Source organism: Eretmochelys imbricata, chromosome 6, assembly GCF_965152235.1.
Source record: "Eretmochelys imbricata isolate rEreImb1 chromosome 6, rEreImb1.hap1, whole genome shotgun sequence".
NCBI lineage: Eukaryota > Metazoa > Chordata > Testudines > Cheloniidae > Eretmochelys > Eretmochelys imbricata.
Genome location: NC_135577.1, coordinates 117,999,102 through 118,017,867, shown reverse-complemented (window position 1 = coordinate 118,017,867; position 18,766 = coordinate 117,999,102). Strand labels below are relative to the sequence as shown.

The 18,766-nt window shown below is 40.4% G+C and overlaps 1 protein-coding gene across 1 annotated transcript in view; it reads left to right on the top strand.

Annotated features, from left to right (window-relative positions):
* SYNE2 (spectrin repeat containing nuclear envelope protein 2) overlaps positions 1 to 18,766 on the top strand; it is a 245,662-nt gene that overhangs the window by 111,996 nt on the left and 114,900 nt on the right. Inside the window, exons 60-63 of the mRNA XM_077820573.1 lie at positions 333 to 515; positions 11,276 to 11,401; positions 16,396 to 16,593; positions 17,909 to 17,983. Of these exons, the coding sequence (XP_077676699.1) occupies positions 333 to 515; positions 11,276 to 11,401; positions 16,396 to 16,593; positions 17,909 to 17,983 (582 nt within the window). The remainder of the gene's footprint in view (positions 1 to 332; positions 516 to 11,275; positions 11,402 to 16,395; positions 16,594 to 17,908; positions 17,984 to 18,766) is intronic.

Below are 18,766 nucleotides of genomic sequence, written 5' to 3'. Positions count from 1 at the left end.
CATTTATTTATCAGGTAGAATGTTCTGTGCTAATTGCATATGTGTTTTCAGTAATGTGCAGTATTTCCACCATATGCCTCAGATCCACAAGATGGACAGAAATAGTCCTAATGGCCCCTGTCCTGCAAGTGTCATGACACACTCCTCTTGTTTGTACAGTCTCATCATATATTTTTTGAAAACATTCTGAGGTAAAAGTTCTCAGAAGGTAAACTGAGAGAAGGTCTAAAATCAGTCCTGCAGAATTTACGTAAGAGAACTTTTTAACTGCGTGACAAAATTGATCATTGTTTCTTCTTCATAGCGTATTCTGGTTATATTTACATTTTTAGGTTATACTTGGCCACATCAGTCCCTTGCAGAAGACGCTTGCTGAGATACAGGGCTACAAAGAAGGTCTTAGGTTACCAGGAATGAGAATGCAACCTCTCTCAGTCTTCAGAAGAACAGCTCAACTTGTGAAAGAACTGAAAATGTTAGAAAAAATTACCAAGGAACAAAATGAGCTACTGGAGGTAAAGTATTTGCATTTACATCAGATTCATTTGTTCTGAAATTTCATACAAAACTTCTTAAATTGGTGGTAATTTTTTTGGTGATGAGACATGATTGTTAAGGCAGGACCATCATACACCTACCAGGTCTCCGTTTTTACTGGGTAATTTAATACAAGGACAAAGCATGCTATAACTGTTTCGATGTTTATTTTAACTTTGGAATTCAGCTAAAAGAGATGCCAGTTTCTTTTCCCAGATAGCTAATGCCTTATGGCACCTTGTGGTAGTTTTGGGTATTACACAATAGCAGTGACTTAATTGTCATATTACTTAAATACCTGTGCCCCCACAACCCAAGTCAATGCAAGCTGTAGGTGCTCAGCACCTCTGAAATTCAGATCCTACATCTTTATACAGAACATACAAATATTTTTGTTATATATACCTATCATTTAATAGTAATTTAATTACATTCACGTTAATTATTAAAATGTGAATAGTGCAAAGTCTGTTGCTGAAGGAGTTATTTCTCAAGGATATAATCTTTTCTTATCAGTAAAGCACAATGGGCCAATTTCCTCCATTGTAAATTGTACTGCTTATCATTCTGAAGCTGAACATCTCCTGACCTGACCTCAGATTAGGTACTGCAACTGTACTTGCTATCCTGGGAAGCAGTGACTCTAAAAAAGATTTGGGGCTACTGGTGGATAATCAGTTGAACGTGAGCTCCCAGTGCGATCGATGCTGTGGCCAAAAGGGCTAATGCAGTCCTTGGATGCATAAATGGGAATCTTGAGTAGGAGTAGAGAGGTTATTTTACCTCTGTATTTGGCACTGGTGTGATCACTGCTGGAATAGTCTGTCTAGTTCGGGGGCCCACAATTTAAGAAGAATGTTAAAAAATTGGAGCGAGTTCAGAGAAGAGCCATTAGAATGATTAAAGGATTAGACAATATGTCAAGGAGCTCAATCTATTTAGTTTAACAAAGAGAAGGTTACCAGGTACTTGATTACAGTCTATAAGCACCTACTGGGGGAACAAATATTTTATAATGGGCTCTTCAGTCTAGTAGACAAAAGTATAATATGATCTAATGGCTGGAAGTTGAAGTTAGAAAAATTCAGACTGGAAATAAGGTGTAACTTTTTAACAGATAAATTAACCATTGGAACAATTTACCAAGGATTGTGGTAGATTATCCATCACTGACAATTTTTAAATCAAAATTGGATGTTTTTCTAAATGATGTGCTCTAGGAATTATTTTTGGGGAAGTTTTGTGACTTGTGTTATAGGATGCCAGATGAGATCAGTGGTGCTCAACCTTTCCTGACTACTGTATACGTTTCCAGAGTCTGATTTCTCTTGCATACCCCAAGTTACACCTCAGATAAAAACTACTTGCTTACAAAATCAGACATAAAAATAGAAAAGTGTCACAGCACACTATTACTGAAAAATTGCTCACTTTCTCATTTTTACTATACAATTATAAAATAAATAATTGGAATATAAATATTGTACTTACATGTCAGTGTATAGTAAATAGAGCAGTATAAACAAGTCATTGTCCATATGCAATTTTAGTTTCTCTTGACTTTGCTAGTGCTTTTTATGTAGTCCGTTGTAAAACTAGGCAAATATCTAGATGAGTTGATATACCCCCTGGTCGATCTCTGTGTTCCTCCACGGATACGCATACCCCAGCTTGAGAACCACTGGACTAGATGATCACAATGGTCCCTTCTGGCCTTGGAATCTATTAATATTTCTGGGTGAGCAGGAGAGTGGAGGCTCAGGACTAAACAATCTAAGATGGGTCTCTGCATTTCTCAGCATGATGTCATCAAACAAAAGGTTTTTTTCTTCTTAAACACACCTTTTAACTGCTCTCGAGTAAAGAGAGTGCTTTAGCACTTCAAGGGCTGTTGTTTCCACTGCTCGGCCATTTGGTGTTCATATGAAGGTAGCCATCATTGATCCTAGAAGTGTGCTTATTTGCCCAAGCTTTAGAGGAGCTGGTATGGAATATGCCAAAAGGTATGCACATTCTTATAGTTTGAGGAAGGCCGGGGCTCTAGGGGCTGTAACAGTGTACTTCAGTGTTCAATTCTGAAGCAGCATCTTGTGGTGAAGACTTACCTAGGTGTCATGAATTTGGGGTTCTGTTTATTTTTTACCCCAGATTTCCTGTGTGAGCCTCTGATGTTCTACATTTGTAAAATGGAGGTGATAATGTGCCTGTGAAGTAGATGTATATTATGAAGCTAAGTTTGCAAAGCACATTGAGATCCTCAGATACGAGATGCTATACAAGTGTAAAGTATTATTATTATATGGTTCCCATTGGTTCAGATGGGCCCTTGGGTATAAGTTTTCCTGCTTTGAAATATATTGTACTTGTTGGAAGCCATATAATGTTTATGCTCGGCATTTTCATAGAATCATAGAAGATTAGGGTTAGAAGAGGCCTCAGAAGATCATCTAGTCCAACCCCCTGCTCAAAGCAGGACCAATCCCAACTAAATTATCCCAGCTAGGGCTTTGTCAAGGCGGGCCTTAAAAACCTCTAAGGATGGAGATTCCACCACCTCCCTAGGTAACCCATTCCACTGCTTCACCACCCTTCTAGTGAAATAGTTTTTCCTAATATCCAACCTAGACCTCCCCCACTGCAACTTGAGACAATTGCTCCATGTTCTGTCATCTGCCACCACTGAGAACAGCCTAGCTCCGTCCTCTTTGGAACCCCCCTTCAGGTAGTTGAAGGCTGCTATCAAATCCCCCCTCACTCTTCTCTTCTGAAGACTAAATAAGCCCAGTTCCCTCAGCCTCTCCTCATAAGTCATGTGCCCCAGCCTCCTAATCATTTTCGTTGCCCTCTGCTGGGCTCTCTCCAATTTGTCCACATCCTTTTTTTGTGTGTGGGGGGGGCAAAACTGGACGCAGTACTCCAGATGTGGCCTCACCCGTGCCAAATAGAGGGGAATAATCATTTCCCTCGATCTGCTGGCAATGCTCCTACTAATGCAGCCCAATAAAGGGCACACTATTGACTCATATCTAGCCTCTTTGCCTTTATCTCCTACAAATCTAACTCAATTTTTAAATGAGATTTCTTCATTAGAAAACAGATGGGAAAAATTGCATTTCTTGGCAACTTGGGTGTCATACCTTGCAGCAAAGACTCTCCAGTCCTGTTGTGTAGGTTGAAAGCAAGTGTAGTCCAATACAAGTCTATTGTCTGGCTAAGTTATTACATGGGAAGAAGTGTACTAAAGCACGGACATTTTATTATTAACTGTGCATCAGAAATGTAAGTGCTTTGTTGTAAAGGCAACCAGAATGGAAATAATGTGCTCTTATTTTTAAAAAAAATCCTTGGATATTTATTTTGAATTCTTAAGTGTGTATGTGTTTATGTATATATTACTCTCGGTTTACATTTATCAAGTGATATTGTAATAGAACAATCCTAATAATTTTATCATGATTAAATTCCAGCATAACAAAGAATAGTGATATATCACAGAAACAAAAAAGAATTAGGTGATGATGTTGGTTTGTATATTCCTTGGGGGTAGGTCTTCAATCAGCTTTCACCAAGGATTAATTTAACCATTTGTGTTTGTATTTTGGCCTGTGGAGTGCCATGCATACCAACAGCACTCTATAAATAACACTCAGGTTAGAGGGTATAAAGAGTACAGCTGGGTGCCCTGACTTCCTATATAAGAGGGACACTGTTCTCATATTTTAACATTAGGACTGTCAAGCGATTAAAAAAATTAATCGCGATTAATTGCCCAATTAAGAAAATTAATCGCGATTAATTGCATGGTTAAACAATAATAGAATATCATTTATTTAAATATTTGTGGATGTTTTCTACATTTTCAAATATATTGATTTCAATTATAACACAGAATACAAAGGTTTCAGAGTAACAGCCGTGTTAGTCTGTATTCGCAAAAAGAAAAGGAGGACTTGTGGCACCTTAGAGACTAAAGCTCATGCTCAAATAAATTGGTTAGTCTCTAAGGTGCCACAAGTACTCCTTTTCTTTTTACAGAATACAAAGTGTGCAGTGCTCACTTTATATTTATTTTTGATTACAAATATTTGCACTGTTTTTGTTTAAAAAAACCAAAAAGTATATTTCAATTCACCTAATACAAATACTGTCATGCAATCCCTTTCAATGAAAGTTGAACTTACAAACATAGAATTATGTACAAAAAATAACTGCATTCAAAAATAAAACAGTGTAAAACTTTAAAACCTACAAGTCCACTCGGTCTTACTTCAGCCAATCGCTCAGACAAACAAGGTTGGTTACAATTTGCAGGAGATAATGCTGCCCACATCTTGTTTACAATGGCACCTGAAAGCGAGAACAGGCATTTGCATGGCACTGTTGTAGCCGGCATTGCAAGATATTTACGTGCCAGATGCACTAAAGATTTATATGTCCCTTCATGCTTCAGTGTCCATTCTGATGATGGGTTCTGCTCGATAATAATCCAAAGCAGAGCAGACCAATGCATGTTCACTTTTATCATCTGAGTCAGATGCCACCAGCAGAAGGTTGATTTTCTTCTTTGGTGGTTCGGGTTCTGTAGTTTCCACACCAGAGTGTTGCTCTTTTAAGACATCTGAAAGCATGCTCCACACCTCATCCTTCTCAGATTTTGGATGGCACTTCAGATTCTTAAACCTTGGGTCGAGTGCTGTATCTATCCTTAGAAATCTCACATTGGTGTCTTCTTTGCATTTTGTCAAATCTGCTGTGCAAGTGTTCTTCAAACGAACATGTGCTGGGTCATCATCCGAGACTGGTATAACATGAAATATATGCAGAATATGGGTAAAACAGAACAGAAGACATACAATTCTCCCCCAAAGAGTTCAGTCACAAATTTAATTAACACATTATTTTTTTAATGAGCATCATCAGCATGGAAGCATGTCCTCTGGAATGGGGCCTAACCATGAAGGAGCATATGAATGTTTAGCATATCTGGCACGTAAATATTTTGCTACACCGGCTACAGAAGTGCCATGTGAATGCCTGTTCTCACTTTCAGGTGACATTGTAAATAAGAAGCAGTCAACAATAACTCCCATAAATGTAGACGAACTTGTTTGTCTTAGCAATTGGCTGAACAAGAAGTAGGACTGAGTGGACTTGTAGGCTCTAAAGTTTTGCATTGTTTGTTTTTTGAGTGCAGTTATGTAACAAAAAAAAATCTACATTTGTAAGATACACTTTCACGATAAAGAGATTGCACTACAGTACTTTTATGAGGTGAATTGAAAAATGCTATTTCTTTTATCATTTTTACAGTGCAAATATTTGTAATAAAAATAATAATATAAAGTGAGCACTGTACACTTTGTATTCTGTGTTGTAATAGAAATCAATATATTTGAAACTGTAGAAAAACATCCAAAAATATTTAATACATTTCAATTGGTATTCTATTGTTTAACAGTACGATTAATCACAATTAATTTTTTTAATTGCAGTTACCTTTTGTGTGTTAATCGTGAGTTAACTACGATTAATCGACAGCCCTATTTAAGATGTATTGTGCTAATTTATCAACCTGTGTTATCTTTTTCAGACTTATCTACAAAGAGTAATATCTCTTAAAATTAGATTTTCTTATACTAGTTTAGTCTAGCCAAAGTCTGTATTGCTGATGTAAATTGGTGCAGTCAATGAAGCTATGCCAGTTTACACCAGCTGAGGACTTGGCTCTCATTGTTAGTGCATCATGTTTGGGTCCAAATACTTCCCAATATGTTTTCCTGCCAGCCTGCCCCCACCCACTTTCCTGTCCATAAAAACTGTTCGTTGACATAGTCAAAAAACCTACGCAAGGCCTGGATCTTGTGTAGGGATAACAGAATAAGACACAAAGCAAAAATCTTCTTTTGTAAGCTCTGCAGGGCAGGGACCATCTTTTTGTTCTGTTTTTGTGTAACGCCTAGCACATGGTTCCTGGTCCATGACTGGGGCTCCTAGGCACTATGTTAATAGATAAATAGTGAGAATAATAATAATAAATAAAACATAAAATAACAACTCAGTGAAAACCCCTGCTTTTTAGTAGGAGATATGTCCACTTAATGATGTCTGCATTGTACTGGACTTTCAGAAGATTTTTGTGACTGGGGATTTGCAAGACTAGGCCCAAAATAATTTTTAAAAAAAAATTTCAGTGTGGGTCTTGCATTCTTTAGAACTGTCTAGTCACAAGCAAGTCTTAATTTGTATTTACCAGAGTCATTTTCAGTTGCTTTGCAAGTTACTTTGCTCTTAAAATAAAATCTATTCTGAGTAGCCACCGGGGCTAATACATACTGGATGGGACAAGAATTGATGAGATATAAAGTAGTTTCATAGATTTCAAGGCCAGAAAGGACCTTTATCATCATCTAGTCTGACCTCCTGTATAGGCCATAGAAGTTCCCCAAAATAATTCCTACAGCACATCTTTTAGAAAAACATCTGTCATAAATATAAAGGGAAGGCTAACCATCTTTAAATCCCTCCTGGCCAGAGGAAAACCCCTTTCACCTGTAAAGGGTTAAGAAACTAAAGATAACCTCGCTGGCATTTGATCAAAATGACAATGAGGAGACAAGATACTTTCAAAGCTGGGGGGCCGGGGGGGGGCGGGGACAAAGAGTTCTTTCTCTCTGTCTGTGTGTTGTTTTTGCTGGGACCAGAGCAGGAATGCAGGTCAGAACTCCTGTAAAGGGTTAATAGGCAATCTAGTTAGATATGTGTTAGATTCTGTTTTGTTTAAATGGCTGATAAAATAAGTTGTGCTGAATGGAATGTATATTCCTGTTTTTGTGTCTTTTTGTAACTTAAGGTTTTGCCTAGAGGGATTCTCTATGTTTTGAATCTGATTACCCTCTAAGGTATTTACCATCCTGATTTTACAGAGGTGATTCTTTTACTTTTTCTTCAATTAAAATTCTTCTTTTAAGAACCTGATTGCTTTTTCATTGTTCTTAAGATCCAAGGGCTTGGGTCTGTGTTCACCTATGCAAATTGGTGAGGATTTTTATCAAGCCTTCCCCAGGAAAGGGGGTGTAGGGCTTGGGGGGATTTTGGGGGGAAAGACGTTTCCAAGTGGGCTCTTTCCTGGTTATATTTGTTAGACGCTTGGTGATGGCAGCAATAAAGTCCAGGGACAAAAGGTAAAAGAGTTTGTACCTTAGGGAAGTTTTAACCTAAGCTGGTAAAAATAAGCTTAGGGGGTTTTTCATGCAGGTCCCCACATCTGTACCCTAGGGTTCAGAGTGGGGAAGGAACTTTGACAACATCCAGTCTTGCTTTCAAAATTGTCAGTGATGGAGAATCTGCCACGACCCTTGGTAAGTTGTTTCTATGGCCAATTACGTTCACTATTAAAAATGTATGCCTTATTTCTAGTCTGAATTTGTCTAGCTTCAACTTCCAGTCATTAGATCATATTATAACTTTGTCTGCTAGACTAAAGAGCCACTTATTAAATATTTGTTCCCCAACTAAGTACTTATAGGCTGTAATCAACTCACCTGGTAGCCCTCTCTTTGTTAAGCTAAATAGATTGAGCTCCTTGACATGTTTTCTAATCCTTTAATCATTCTCATGGCTCTTCTCTGAACTCTCTCCAATTTTTTAACATCCTTCTTGAATTGTGGGCACCAGAACGAGACACGATATTCCAGCCGTGGTCACACCAGTGCCAAGTACAGAGGTAAAATAACCTCTCTACTCCCATTTGAGATTCTCTTGTTTTTATGCATCCCAGGATTGCATTAGCTCTTTTGGCCACAGCGTTGCACTGAAATCTCATGTTAAACCTATTATCCACTACCACCCCCAAATGTTGTTCAGAGTCACTCCCCCATCCTGTAAGTATGGCCTACATTTTTTGTTCCTAGCTATATGCATTTACATTTAGCCATATTAAAATGCATATAGTTTGCCTGTGCCCAGCTTACCAAGCAGTCCAGATCGCTCTATATCAGTGACCTGTCCTCTTTGTTATTTACCATTCCTCCAATTTTTGTGTCATCTGCAAACTTTATCAGTGATGATTTTATGTTTTCTTTGAGGCGATTAAAAACGTTAAATAGTGCAGGGCCAAGAACAAGTCCCTGAAGGACCCCACTAGAGACCCACCAGTTTGGTGACAGTTCCCTGTTTATAGTTACAATTTGAGACCTATCAGTTAGCCAACTTTTACTCCATTTAATGCATGCTGTGTTCATTTTATATGATTCTAGTATTTTTGTCAAAATGTCATGCGATACCAGGTCAAACACTTTACAGAAGTGTTTTATCAACCAAACTTGTAATCTCGTCAAAAATGGATATCAAGTTAGTTTGACAGGATCTATTTTCCATAAACTCATGTTGATTGATACTAATTATATTACCTTCCTTTAATTCTTTATTAATTGAGTCCCATGTCAGCCACTCCATTATCTTGCCTGAGATAGATGTTATACTGACAGGCGTAAAATTACCCAGGTCACCCACTTGTCCTTTTAAAATATTGCCACAACAGCAGCTTTCTTCGAGTCTTCCAGAGCTTCTCCAGTGTTCCAAGACTTCCTGAAAAGCAATAACTGTCCAGCGAGCTCCTCAGCCAGCTCTTTTAAAGTAGGCCCAACCTGTTAGGGAAGAGTGGAGGGTCAGGGAAAGAGAGAGTTTTGGACATCGGTTAGAAGATTAAGAATGGCACAAGGCCTCCACAAAACTGTTGGGGGAGTCAACACAATTCTCTGAGAACTACATAGGCCTGCCAAGCTTGGGACTTGCATAGTGTTTGGGCAAGTGTGGCAGAGAGAGGCTGGACTCGGTATCCAGAGCATTCATATTCAAATTTTGGTCTAAGAAATCTGAAAAGATGCTTCCCCAGCAGCCATGTTAAGGTGCACCTTATTGTTTTTAAACTGACATGCTAACAGCCAGTAAATAAGGGCTAGTCTACACTAGAAGCACTACAGCGGCGCAGTTGCACAGATGCAGCTGTGTCGCAGAAGCACATCTGCTGAAGATGCTCTATGCCTGTGGGGGAGAGCTGTCCTGTCAGCATAATAAAACCACCTCCGTGAGAGGCGGTAGCTATGTGGGCGGGAGAAGCTCTCCCACTGATATAGCGCTGTCCACACCGGCACTTAGGTCAGCGTAATGTACGTTGCTCAGGGGGTTGACTTATTCACACCCCTGAGCAGCATAAATTATACCAACATAACATGTTGTGTAGACAAGCCCTAAGTCTTCTAGCGCCTCAGCTTTAAAGCATATTCTAGGTTTCCCCAGTGAAAATGAGCATTTTGGTAGAACTATTATTTTCATTCATTTTTTCCTATACCTTTCTCTTTTCATTTTCTTGTTGTGTCAGACTTAGTCATCAAAGCCACACCCTCCCGTCTTCTATTCTAATTTAAAAACAACCCTTGCCTCCCACCCGCAAAAGCCAAAATTATTTACCCCTTTCCTTTAAAGTCCATACATAAGAGAGAGAAATAGAATAGAACCAAACTAATTTGCAGTAATAAGTGGGTGAACTTTGCAGATGAACAAATGAATGAACGAAGAGAAAACACAAAAAATGAATTAAAACAAATTCATAGATATAAATAAATAAATGTATATTGCAGAATGTATACTCTGTTCTGACAGTTGAGGTCTGTGCAATAGCAAATATTGTTTGTGGTTTCTACACTAGCAAAATAGTATATTTAGTAAGAGTAATGTTCTGTGAGTAATACTGTATGAGAAATCACTACAGCTCTTTGTTGTCAAATCTTTGCTAAGTACTGAGGTGAGACTGCCATTTGTGTGTAAAGAATGAACTGTGTCGGTTAATGAGATTCTGCTGTCATTATCAACCAGAAAAAATGGTGCATTTTGCCGCGTATTTCTGCTATACTGCAGGTTTTCCTACAAGTCCATGCAAGCTCCTTCTCCCAACATGACTCATAATATTGCTGATTACATCAGTAATATTCAAACTGTCAAATATTGCAGATAGTGTTGTTGTTGTTGTAGCTAAGTTGATCCCAAGATATTAGAGAGACAGGTGGGTGAGTTAATATCTTTTATTGGAACAACTTTTGTTGGTGAGAGAGACAAGCTTTCAAGCTTACGTAGCACTCATCCACCTTAGTTCTCACATATTGTAGATAGAATTTACCCTTTGACCTTCACCTCTGACCTTTGTTGCACAGCATGATTTATTTTTGCTAGTTGCAGGCCTACCCTGCAACAATGAACTAAACTGTGCCAATAAAAAGTAGGAAGGTTTTCTCGTAAGGTATCATGAAACCAACAAAAAGGCAAAATCATCCAGTTTCTCTTCAGATTCTTCTTTTTAAACAACTCTACTGGTGAATATGATTAAATATGTCTGACTTCACGTTTTACAGCCAAAGGGAGCTAAATGCATACATTTATTTTGTAATAAATAGTTATAGTCAAAGCTACTTACTCTGCTCCCAGTCACAGCTATGATGCAGTATTTTTATTTTATTTTATTTTTGTGTATGAGCAAATTAATAAAGAACTTGAAGACAACAGAATTCGGGAACAGTGAATAAAATCAGCTCACAAATTCTTAATTTAAACCCACTAGATACACAGATATAGGAACAAGGTTATTTGACTTTCCAGTGGTTTGAATTCATTGCAATACTGACTAGTTTGTTTCTGTATTCTGCTAATCAATTGAAAATGGCTAATGAAAATTATCCTTTTACAGTCAATCGTAAAAGAGACCGATGAATGTGAACAAGAAATTGAAAAGTTGAAGCAGTTCTTAAAGAACCAGCTGGGTGAACTGTCATATGAAAAACCTTCGTTTCCTCAGACTGCTTCCTGTCCAGAGGTGAGTTTCATTGTTTTCATTTTTTCTCTGACCTGTAGTGTATTCCTCTGTGACCTGGACTCGCATCTAGTTCTGCTACTGTATGCTAATGTGGGGGTAAACAGCAACACTTATTTCTTTTCCTCCCAATCATTTCCCGATGTGTGAAGGCTAAAATAAGTAGGCAGATAGATTTCAACGCAGTATACATGACTGTTCATGCACAAGATGACATGTACCAACTAACGTTACACTGTTGTACCTTTAGTTTGTCAGTTAGGTATGTATTTTAAGATATATTTATCAGATCTCATGAGCTAGGCATTATCAAACACAGCCAGTATGTGGATGTCAGACCGCCGAAGGACATGCCGAGGGATGGAGGAAGTGGCGTTGGTGAGTCGGTAGGCAGCACTTGTCTTGAGTCCATGGTGCTCCAATACCCCACCATGGTATTAGGAAGCAGCGTGTGCTGCTGTAGGCAGTTTTGCAGATGAGACATATAAGCAAAGTCCAGATCACTTGTGCGTATTGATGATGCAGTGGCACTTTCTGCAGGAATTGGGGTATTAGCCCCAGTGTCATGATATCACAGGATTGGTCTCCCACAGTGCCCCTTTGGGATATGACTGGGCCCTGAACTCACCTAACCTGTGGTCCAGCGTCAGCATGGCACCAGCTGTGGGAGACTCAGCCCTCTAACTCAGTCCTGCGGGAGTCTACTTCTTCCTGGGCTGTCAAAGGTCCAAAGGGAAAAGAAGCACATTAACTAGCACAAGCCCTGAACTGGCCTCCTTTCCTTTTGGAACCTTCTGGGAGGCTGTAGTCCTGTTCAGCACTGACAGGCAAGTCACTGGTAATAGTCCCAAAGTAACTGTTCTGCGTCAGGCCCACCTTCCCCTGAGGGGGCTCCAATAGGTAGCAGTGATTCAAGCAGTACCTGCTCTCAGCAGAGCTTTCTTCAGGAGCTGAGGACCGAAAATCTGTTCCTTCCAGGTCTTCCACCAGCTGAGCCGGGCTTCTTCCTCTCCTTCAAGCCTGAATCTCCTTGCAATTGTGGCAGGACAGGCCTGATTGGGTGCAAAGCAGTTCAGTAACCAATACCTGGTTTGTACACCCCATCACACATGGCTGTATGCCATCTTGGTTAATAATATTTTACTTAAGTAAATTCTCCCTGCTCATGCAGTTAGTTTCTAGTTTCCCCTTCCTATCCTAAACTGTTGTTCTGTGGCTTCATTAGCTGTTAAACACCCCAGAGGTGGTGGCTTTTTGTAATGGATCAAGTGATTATATAGTAGGCAAACATTTTTTTTAAGAAAAGGCATAAAGGCAACATTAAGGTGTCAAATACAAACCTGCAAAAGTCAGGAAATGGCCGAGTCATACAAGTATAATAATTATTTATAAAGTGCCTCTGAAGTGCTTGGCCTGCTGCATATAGTCATGATAACATTAAGACGCCTACATTGTACATGTATAGGGCCCTACCAAATTCATGGTCCATTTTGGTCAATTTCACTGTCATAGGATTTTAAAAATCATAAATTTCATGATTTCAGCTATTTAAATCTGAAATTTCACAGTGTTGTAATTGTAGGGATCCTGACCCAAAAAGGAGTTGTGGGGGGGTTGCAAGGTTATTGTAGGGGCTTGTGGTACTGCTACCCTTACTTCTGTGCTGCTGCTCGTGGCAGCACTGTCTTCAGAGCTGAGCAGCTGGAGAGCGGTGGCTGCTGGCTAGAAGCCCACCTCTGAAGGGAGCAGCACAAAAGTCAGGGTGGCAATACCATACCTTGCCATACTTACTTCTGCGCTGCTGCTGGCAGGGTGCTGCCTTCAGAGCTGGGCGCCCAACCAACAGCCACTACTCTCCGGCTGCCCAGCTCTGAAGTCATCACAGAAATAAGGGTGGCAATTCCATGACCCCCCTAAAATAACCTTGCGACCCCCCTGCAACTCCCTTTTGGGTCAGGCCCTCCAATTTGAGAAACGCTGGTCTCCCCCGTGAAATCGGTGGGAGAACAGATTTCATGGCTGTGAATTTGGTAGGGCCCTATACATGTATAATACATACGATTGCTAGTTAAACTTTTAAATGTATAGCTAGAGTTTTGTTCAATAGATTAATTCACTATATGTTCAATGTTAATCCTGATTGTGAATCATTTCCTGACTCTTGTGTGGGTTAAATTAGGAACCTAAATGTTGCCTCTTAATATAGATATTTGCATTTAATTTTCTTGTCCTTTTTTAAAAGAAAAAAATCACCTGCTTAGTGATGTTAGTATTTCACTGAGTGAAGTAGCCTTTGACTTTCACACCTCACTGAAGGCTTTGGAGTGGGGAAGTGGTGAGTTTACATCTCACTAGAGTGATTGGAGTAGAGGAGGAGTGAGCACACCACTTTGATGTTACTCTTGCTTGTCTCAAGACAGTTTCCCGGCTATATATATTAGCAGAGCAGTTGCATGCGGGCTTACGCTGCAAAGTCCACCTTCGCAATGGAAAAAGATAGCAAAGTCATTCTTTTTAACTACAACTTAGTGCAGCACATTGCCAAATACAGGCAGTATTTCATGCTGATGACTTTCTCCTGTCCCTGATAGGGAGGCAGTTGCTGGAGGGGTTTGCTGCATGTGTTTCAATGTGTCAGGAAAGGTGTATTTATCTCAGCAGCACTCTATCCCTCTCAGACAGAGCCAAAGAAAATTCTTCCCGCCCCTCATTAATGTCCCCTACGTGAGGGTGGGCTGAAATCATATCAGATGCCTACTGAGGCCTTCTATGCAAAGGCCTTGCCTATGTTCAGAAAATCTGTCAATGTCGTTCAGCATCAATACAGTTCCGCTGGTGCTTTGAACAGCAGAAGCTGTAGTGGAGACAGGGCCTATGTAGTTTTACATGTGTCATCTAACCTGGGTTAGTTATTTGCTTTGCTTTATTGATGCTCTGGGTGAGCAGCCTCTGGAAATGAGGCTGATGCTGTTATTTCAGGCCATCACATCAAGGCCAGCTGTCATGGTTGCACTACTATCTACAGGCATTGAACTGGGTGTGCAGCCGCTTTTCCCCTGCTGAGCTCTGCGAACACGAGCGCCTTGTAGCGTGCAGTGCTGCCGCACACATTGTCAACGGTGAAGAGGAGAGAGCACCAAGGACATCCCTGCTCCTGTCTCTTGCCCTTCGTTGGCTGGCTTAGAGACCCTAGGGATAGGGATGGGGCAGCAGATAGAGAGAGTATTGAGTGGAAACTGGAGAATTATGGGAATGTCCAGTGTGAAGCAAGAGTCAGTGGGACACTCAGTCCCACTGTTAACACCACATGTGGGAGACACAGGGCAGCTCTACTAAACAGACAGTTGATGACATGGAAGATAAAAATCTCTTCCTAGGTGTCACGCTGTCTGTAGTGACTCATGACCAAGAGCGCCAACCTCAACTCAGGCTGTCAAAAGCAGGACGGACACCCCAAACTGGTGGTACATTTTACAGTTAGATGTTACCAACCCAGTAACAAATGTGAACTCCTAGAGCACTGTAGTCGTCTTACCATGGAGTCACAGACAGTCCCCCTGGGCTCTCCAGTCTATCTTGCCACCCAGGCAAGCTGGACTTAGTGATAATTGGTCACCTATACCAAAGATAAAAAAATATTCAGGTTACTTCTAGTCCCAAGGGACCAGTCAAATACCTCAGCTCAATTTGTATCTCAGATCTCATACCAAATACTATGCTGGTAGCCAGTCCTGTAATTAACTAAAGGTTTATTAACTAGGAAAAACAAACAAGAGAGAGTTATTTACAGGTTAAAGCAAACAAACATACACACACAAATGAGGTACCATCTGAAGTTCCTAAATATGACAGAGATGTAATAATCTGTCACTTCAAAATATCTTTCAGGGTGGACCCAGGGTTAACCCCTGGGGATCTCTGCCTTAGTTTAGTATGCCTGGCCCCGTGAGAGTTCAGACAACAAAGAGATGAACAATTTTCTCGTAAATCTGTTTTATCTTTTACATTTAGCCTTCCAGTCCATGAGACAAGCTCCCTTGCACGTAGCATTTCTAAGTCTGATAGGGCCATTCACTAATCCTTTTGTGTTGTGATGCTCCTTAATGGCTTGTTGAATCTTGATAGGCCTCCTGAATGGGCACAGGGGACAATTCCCATGTGTGGGTTCACAAGTACAGAGAAAACATTTTCAAAGTTATAAAGCAAAACGTACATATTTCCTTATAACATGGACTACAGACATTACAAGTGAGATTAATGAGTGCAGCAATTTACAAGCACTTCATAGAGTCTAAACATTAATACATTCTTATAAGACTAATACCTATTTTGAACAAAACTAACATACAGATGAGCTGGTTTGGTTTCCAGCTGTGAGTTTGTTGGTGCTCAGCTGATGCCTACAGACGTGGCAAGAGCTGGCACCTAGTCTGCCAGCGTCACACTAGGGTCTGTTTTTCCTTGTTTTTCGGTGTCTTTAATAAAGATGATGCAGCCCTGAGCTACCCACTAGTTGATTTTCTCCCTCATAAATTCTTCTGTCTCTCTTTCCTCTCATTTCTGATAGAAAAGCCTCTTTTATAGTTATTTTGCAGAGAAGTTTGTGGGAAGCACCATCAACTGACCTGACTAGCTGAGTAATGCAACCCAGTTTCATTCCCTCTGTCCTGGGGAGGAGTATCTCCAGGACTTCCACTCCCATGGCCCCACTAGTGAGAATCCAGATCAGTGTTAATTACCAAGCCTTCACATTCCCTGTAAGGCCACAGCTGGCTCTGTATGCAGCTGGTAGGCTATGTGCTTTGTTCTGAGCCTGCTGCCTCTGAGTTAGTGCTTACCTAAACAACTCCTGCTGTGACAATGGGGCAATTGCCCCAGTGCAAAAAAGAAGGCCAAAGAGCTGGGATCCCCTCTCACAGTAAGATGCCGTTATTATTTATTATATCATCACTTTTTTAACAACGAAAGTGTAAGTTACAAGCCTTGTTGCTCCTCAGGGGGAAATGGAAGACATAAAAGAACAGATCATAAAACTGTGGCAGAAAAAAGAAGACATCCTTAGGGGTATGAAGAGTTCAATGCTGGAACTTCACCAGCACTTACAGCAAGAACAATCTGAATCAGAGGATGAACTTTCTGTGCCTCTGTCACCCGAGGAAACTGGCTTGGTTGGGAAAGATGCCTCTGAACGGCAGGTAGGTAGAACACCATGCTATCCCTTTAAATGGCCCTAACAAAAAATGGTTAGATGCAAAATATGGGGGCCCTTTGGAGTTATTTTTCAACATGTGGAAAACCAGTGTGAGATTGCTTGAAATTAAAAAATGCAAAATCATAGAATCATAGAATATCAGGGTTGGAAGGGACCTCAGGATGTCATCTTGTCCAACCCCCTGCTCAAAGCCTGACCGTAAAAACCTCAAAGGAAGGAGATTCCACCACCTCTCTAGGTAACGCATTCCAGTGCTTTACCACCCAACTAGTGAAAAAGTTTTTCCTAATATCCAACCTAAACCTCCCCCACTGCAACTTGAGACCATTACTCCTTGTTCTGTCATCTGCTACCACTGAGAACAGTCTAGATCCATCCTCTTTGGAACCCCCTTTCAGGTAGTTGAAAGCAGCTATCAAATCCCCCCTCATTCTTCTCTTCTGCAGACTAAACAATCCCAGTTCCCTAAGCCTCTCCTTATAAGTCATGTGTTCCAGTCCCCTAATCATTTTTGTTGCCCTCTGCTGGACGCTTTCCAATTTTTCCACATCGTTCTTGTAGTGTGGGGCCCAAAACTGGACACAGTACTCCAGATGAGGCCTCACCAATGTCGAATATAGGGAAACAATCATGTCCCTCGATCTGCTGACAATGCCCCTACTTATACAGCCCAAAATGCCATTGGCCTTCTTGGCAACAAGGGCACACTGTTGACTCATATCCAGCTTCTCGTCCACTGTAACCCCGAGGTCCTTTTCTGCAGAACTGCTGCCGAGCCATTCGGTCCCTAGTCTGTAGTGGTGCATGGGATTCTTCTGTCCTAAGTGCAGGACTCTGCACTTGTCCTAGTTGAACCTCATCAGATTTCTTTTGGCCCAATCCTCTAATTTGTCTAGGTCCCTCTGTATCCTATCCCTACCCTCCAGCGTATCTACCTCTCCTCCCATTTGAGTGTCATCTGCAAACTTGCTGAGGGTGCAATCCACGCCAATGCTGGATCTGTAATTTACACTGTAAGGAATTGTTTAAAGATTTTCAGTAAATTGTTTGAATGGAACAGAATGATAGCTACCTCAATTTTAGACATGACTTTAAAAGCTGAAAAATAAGTTAAAGGATCTGATTTTTGAGGTTGCTTAGAACCTGCAGCTTTTGATTACTTTAAATGGAGATGCAGGTGCTCAGCATTTCTCAAAATTAGGTGCAAAATGATAACTATGTTTAGCAAAAGGGCAGAAAAAAGAGGCAATTTGTGGAGCTAAGAGTAACTGGACTCTATCTCTGTATGTACATTGTAGCTGAAAAAGAAAGGATCAATGTCTCTCCTGCCATCTTTAGTTGAAGAAACAGAAGACAGTTCGTTCCACAGTGAAGTAAGTATAATGGAGACTTTGGTGGAAATAAGATTTATTATAGAATAAATCATGAAAAATGTATGTGTAAATGTAAACATTTGTAGAATAAATTACAGCATCCCTAGTAGGGGATATTTTAAAATTAATTTAAAATCTGAGAGACAGAAATAAAATATCAGTACATATATTAGAGTCAGATCCTATCATCCTTACTTTGTGTGGTACTTCATTCTGTGAATGTGACATTGATTGGACTGCTTACAGAATAAGGCTACTCAGTGGGAGTGCGGGTGGTCCTAAAGTAGCAGCATCAGTGCCTGTGGCCTTTTACAAAACACAGCGTAGGGCATCCCCTTCCCTAAGGAGCTTAGAATCTAAGAGAAATAAAATAAACATAGACAAGATACAAGGCATGGGATTAAATAAAGAAGGGTGTGGCAAGATTATTGGTGGTGAAAATAAAGTGGAAAGGCTTCCTGGGAGAAATGGGCAGTGAGGGGTGATTTTTAGGAGAGAGAGGGCACTTAATGGGCATGAACTGGGAAACTCTCTTTCAAACATAGAGGGCAACACAAAAGTAGGTGTGGAGGAGAAGGCAGTAAAGAGAGGTTTAAAGCTGTGTATGGAATGAGAGGGTGAGTAGGAGGAAATGAGAGCAGAGTTGCAGATAGGGATTGGGTTAGGTAGGGCAATGATACTCATACCTCAGTGGTTTAGGAGCCAAATTAGCGATCAACATTACCCAAAAGAGCCATGATAGTAGTGAATTCATTGTTTCATTTACTATAGTGCTAAGGACTC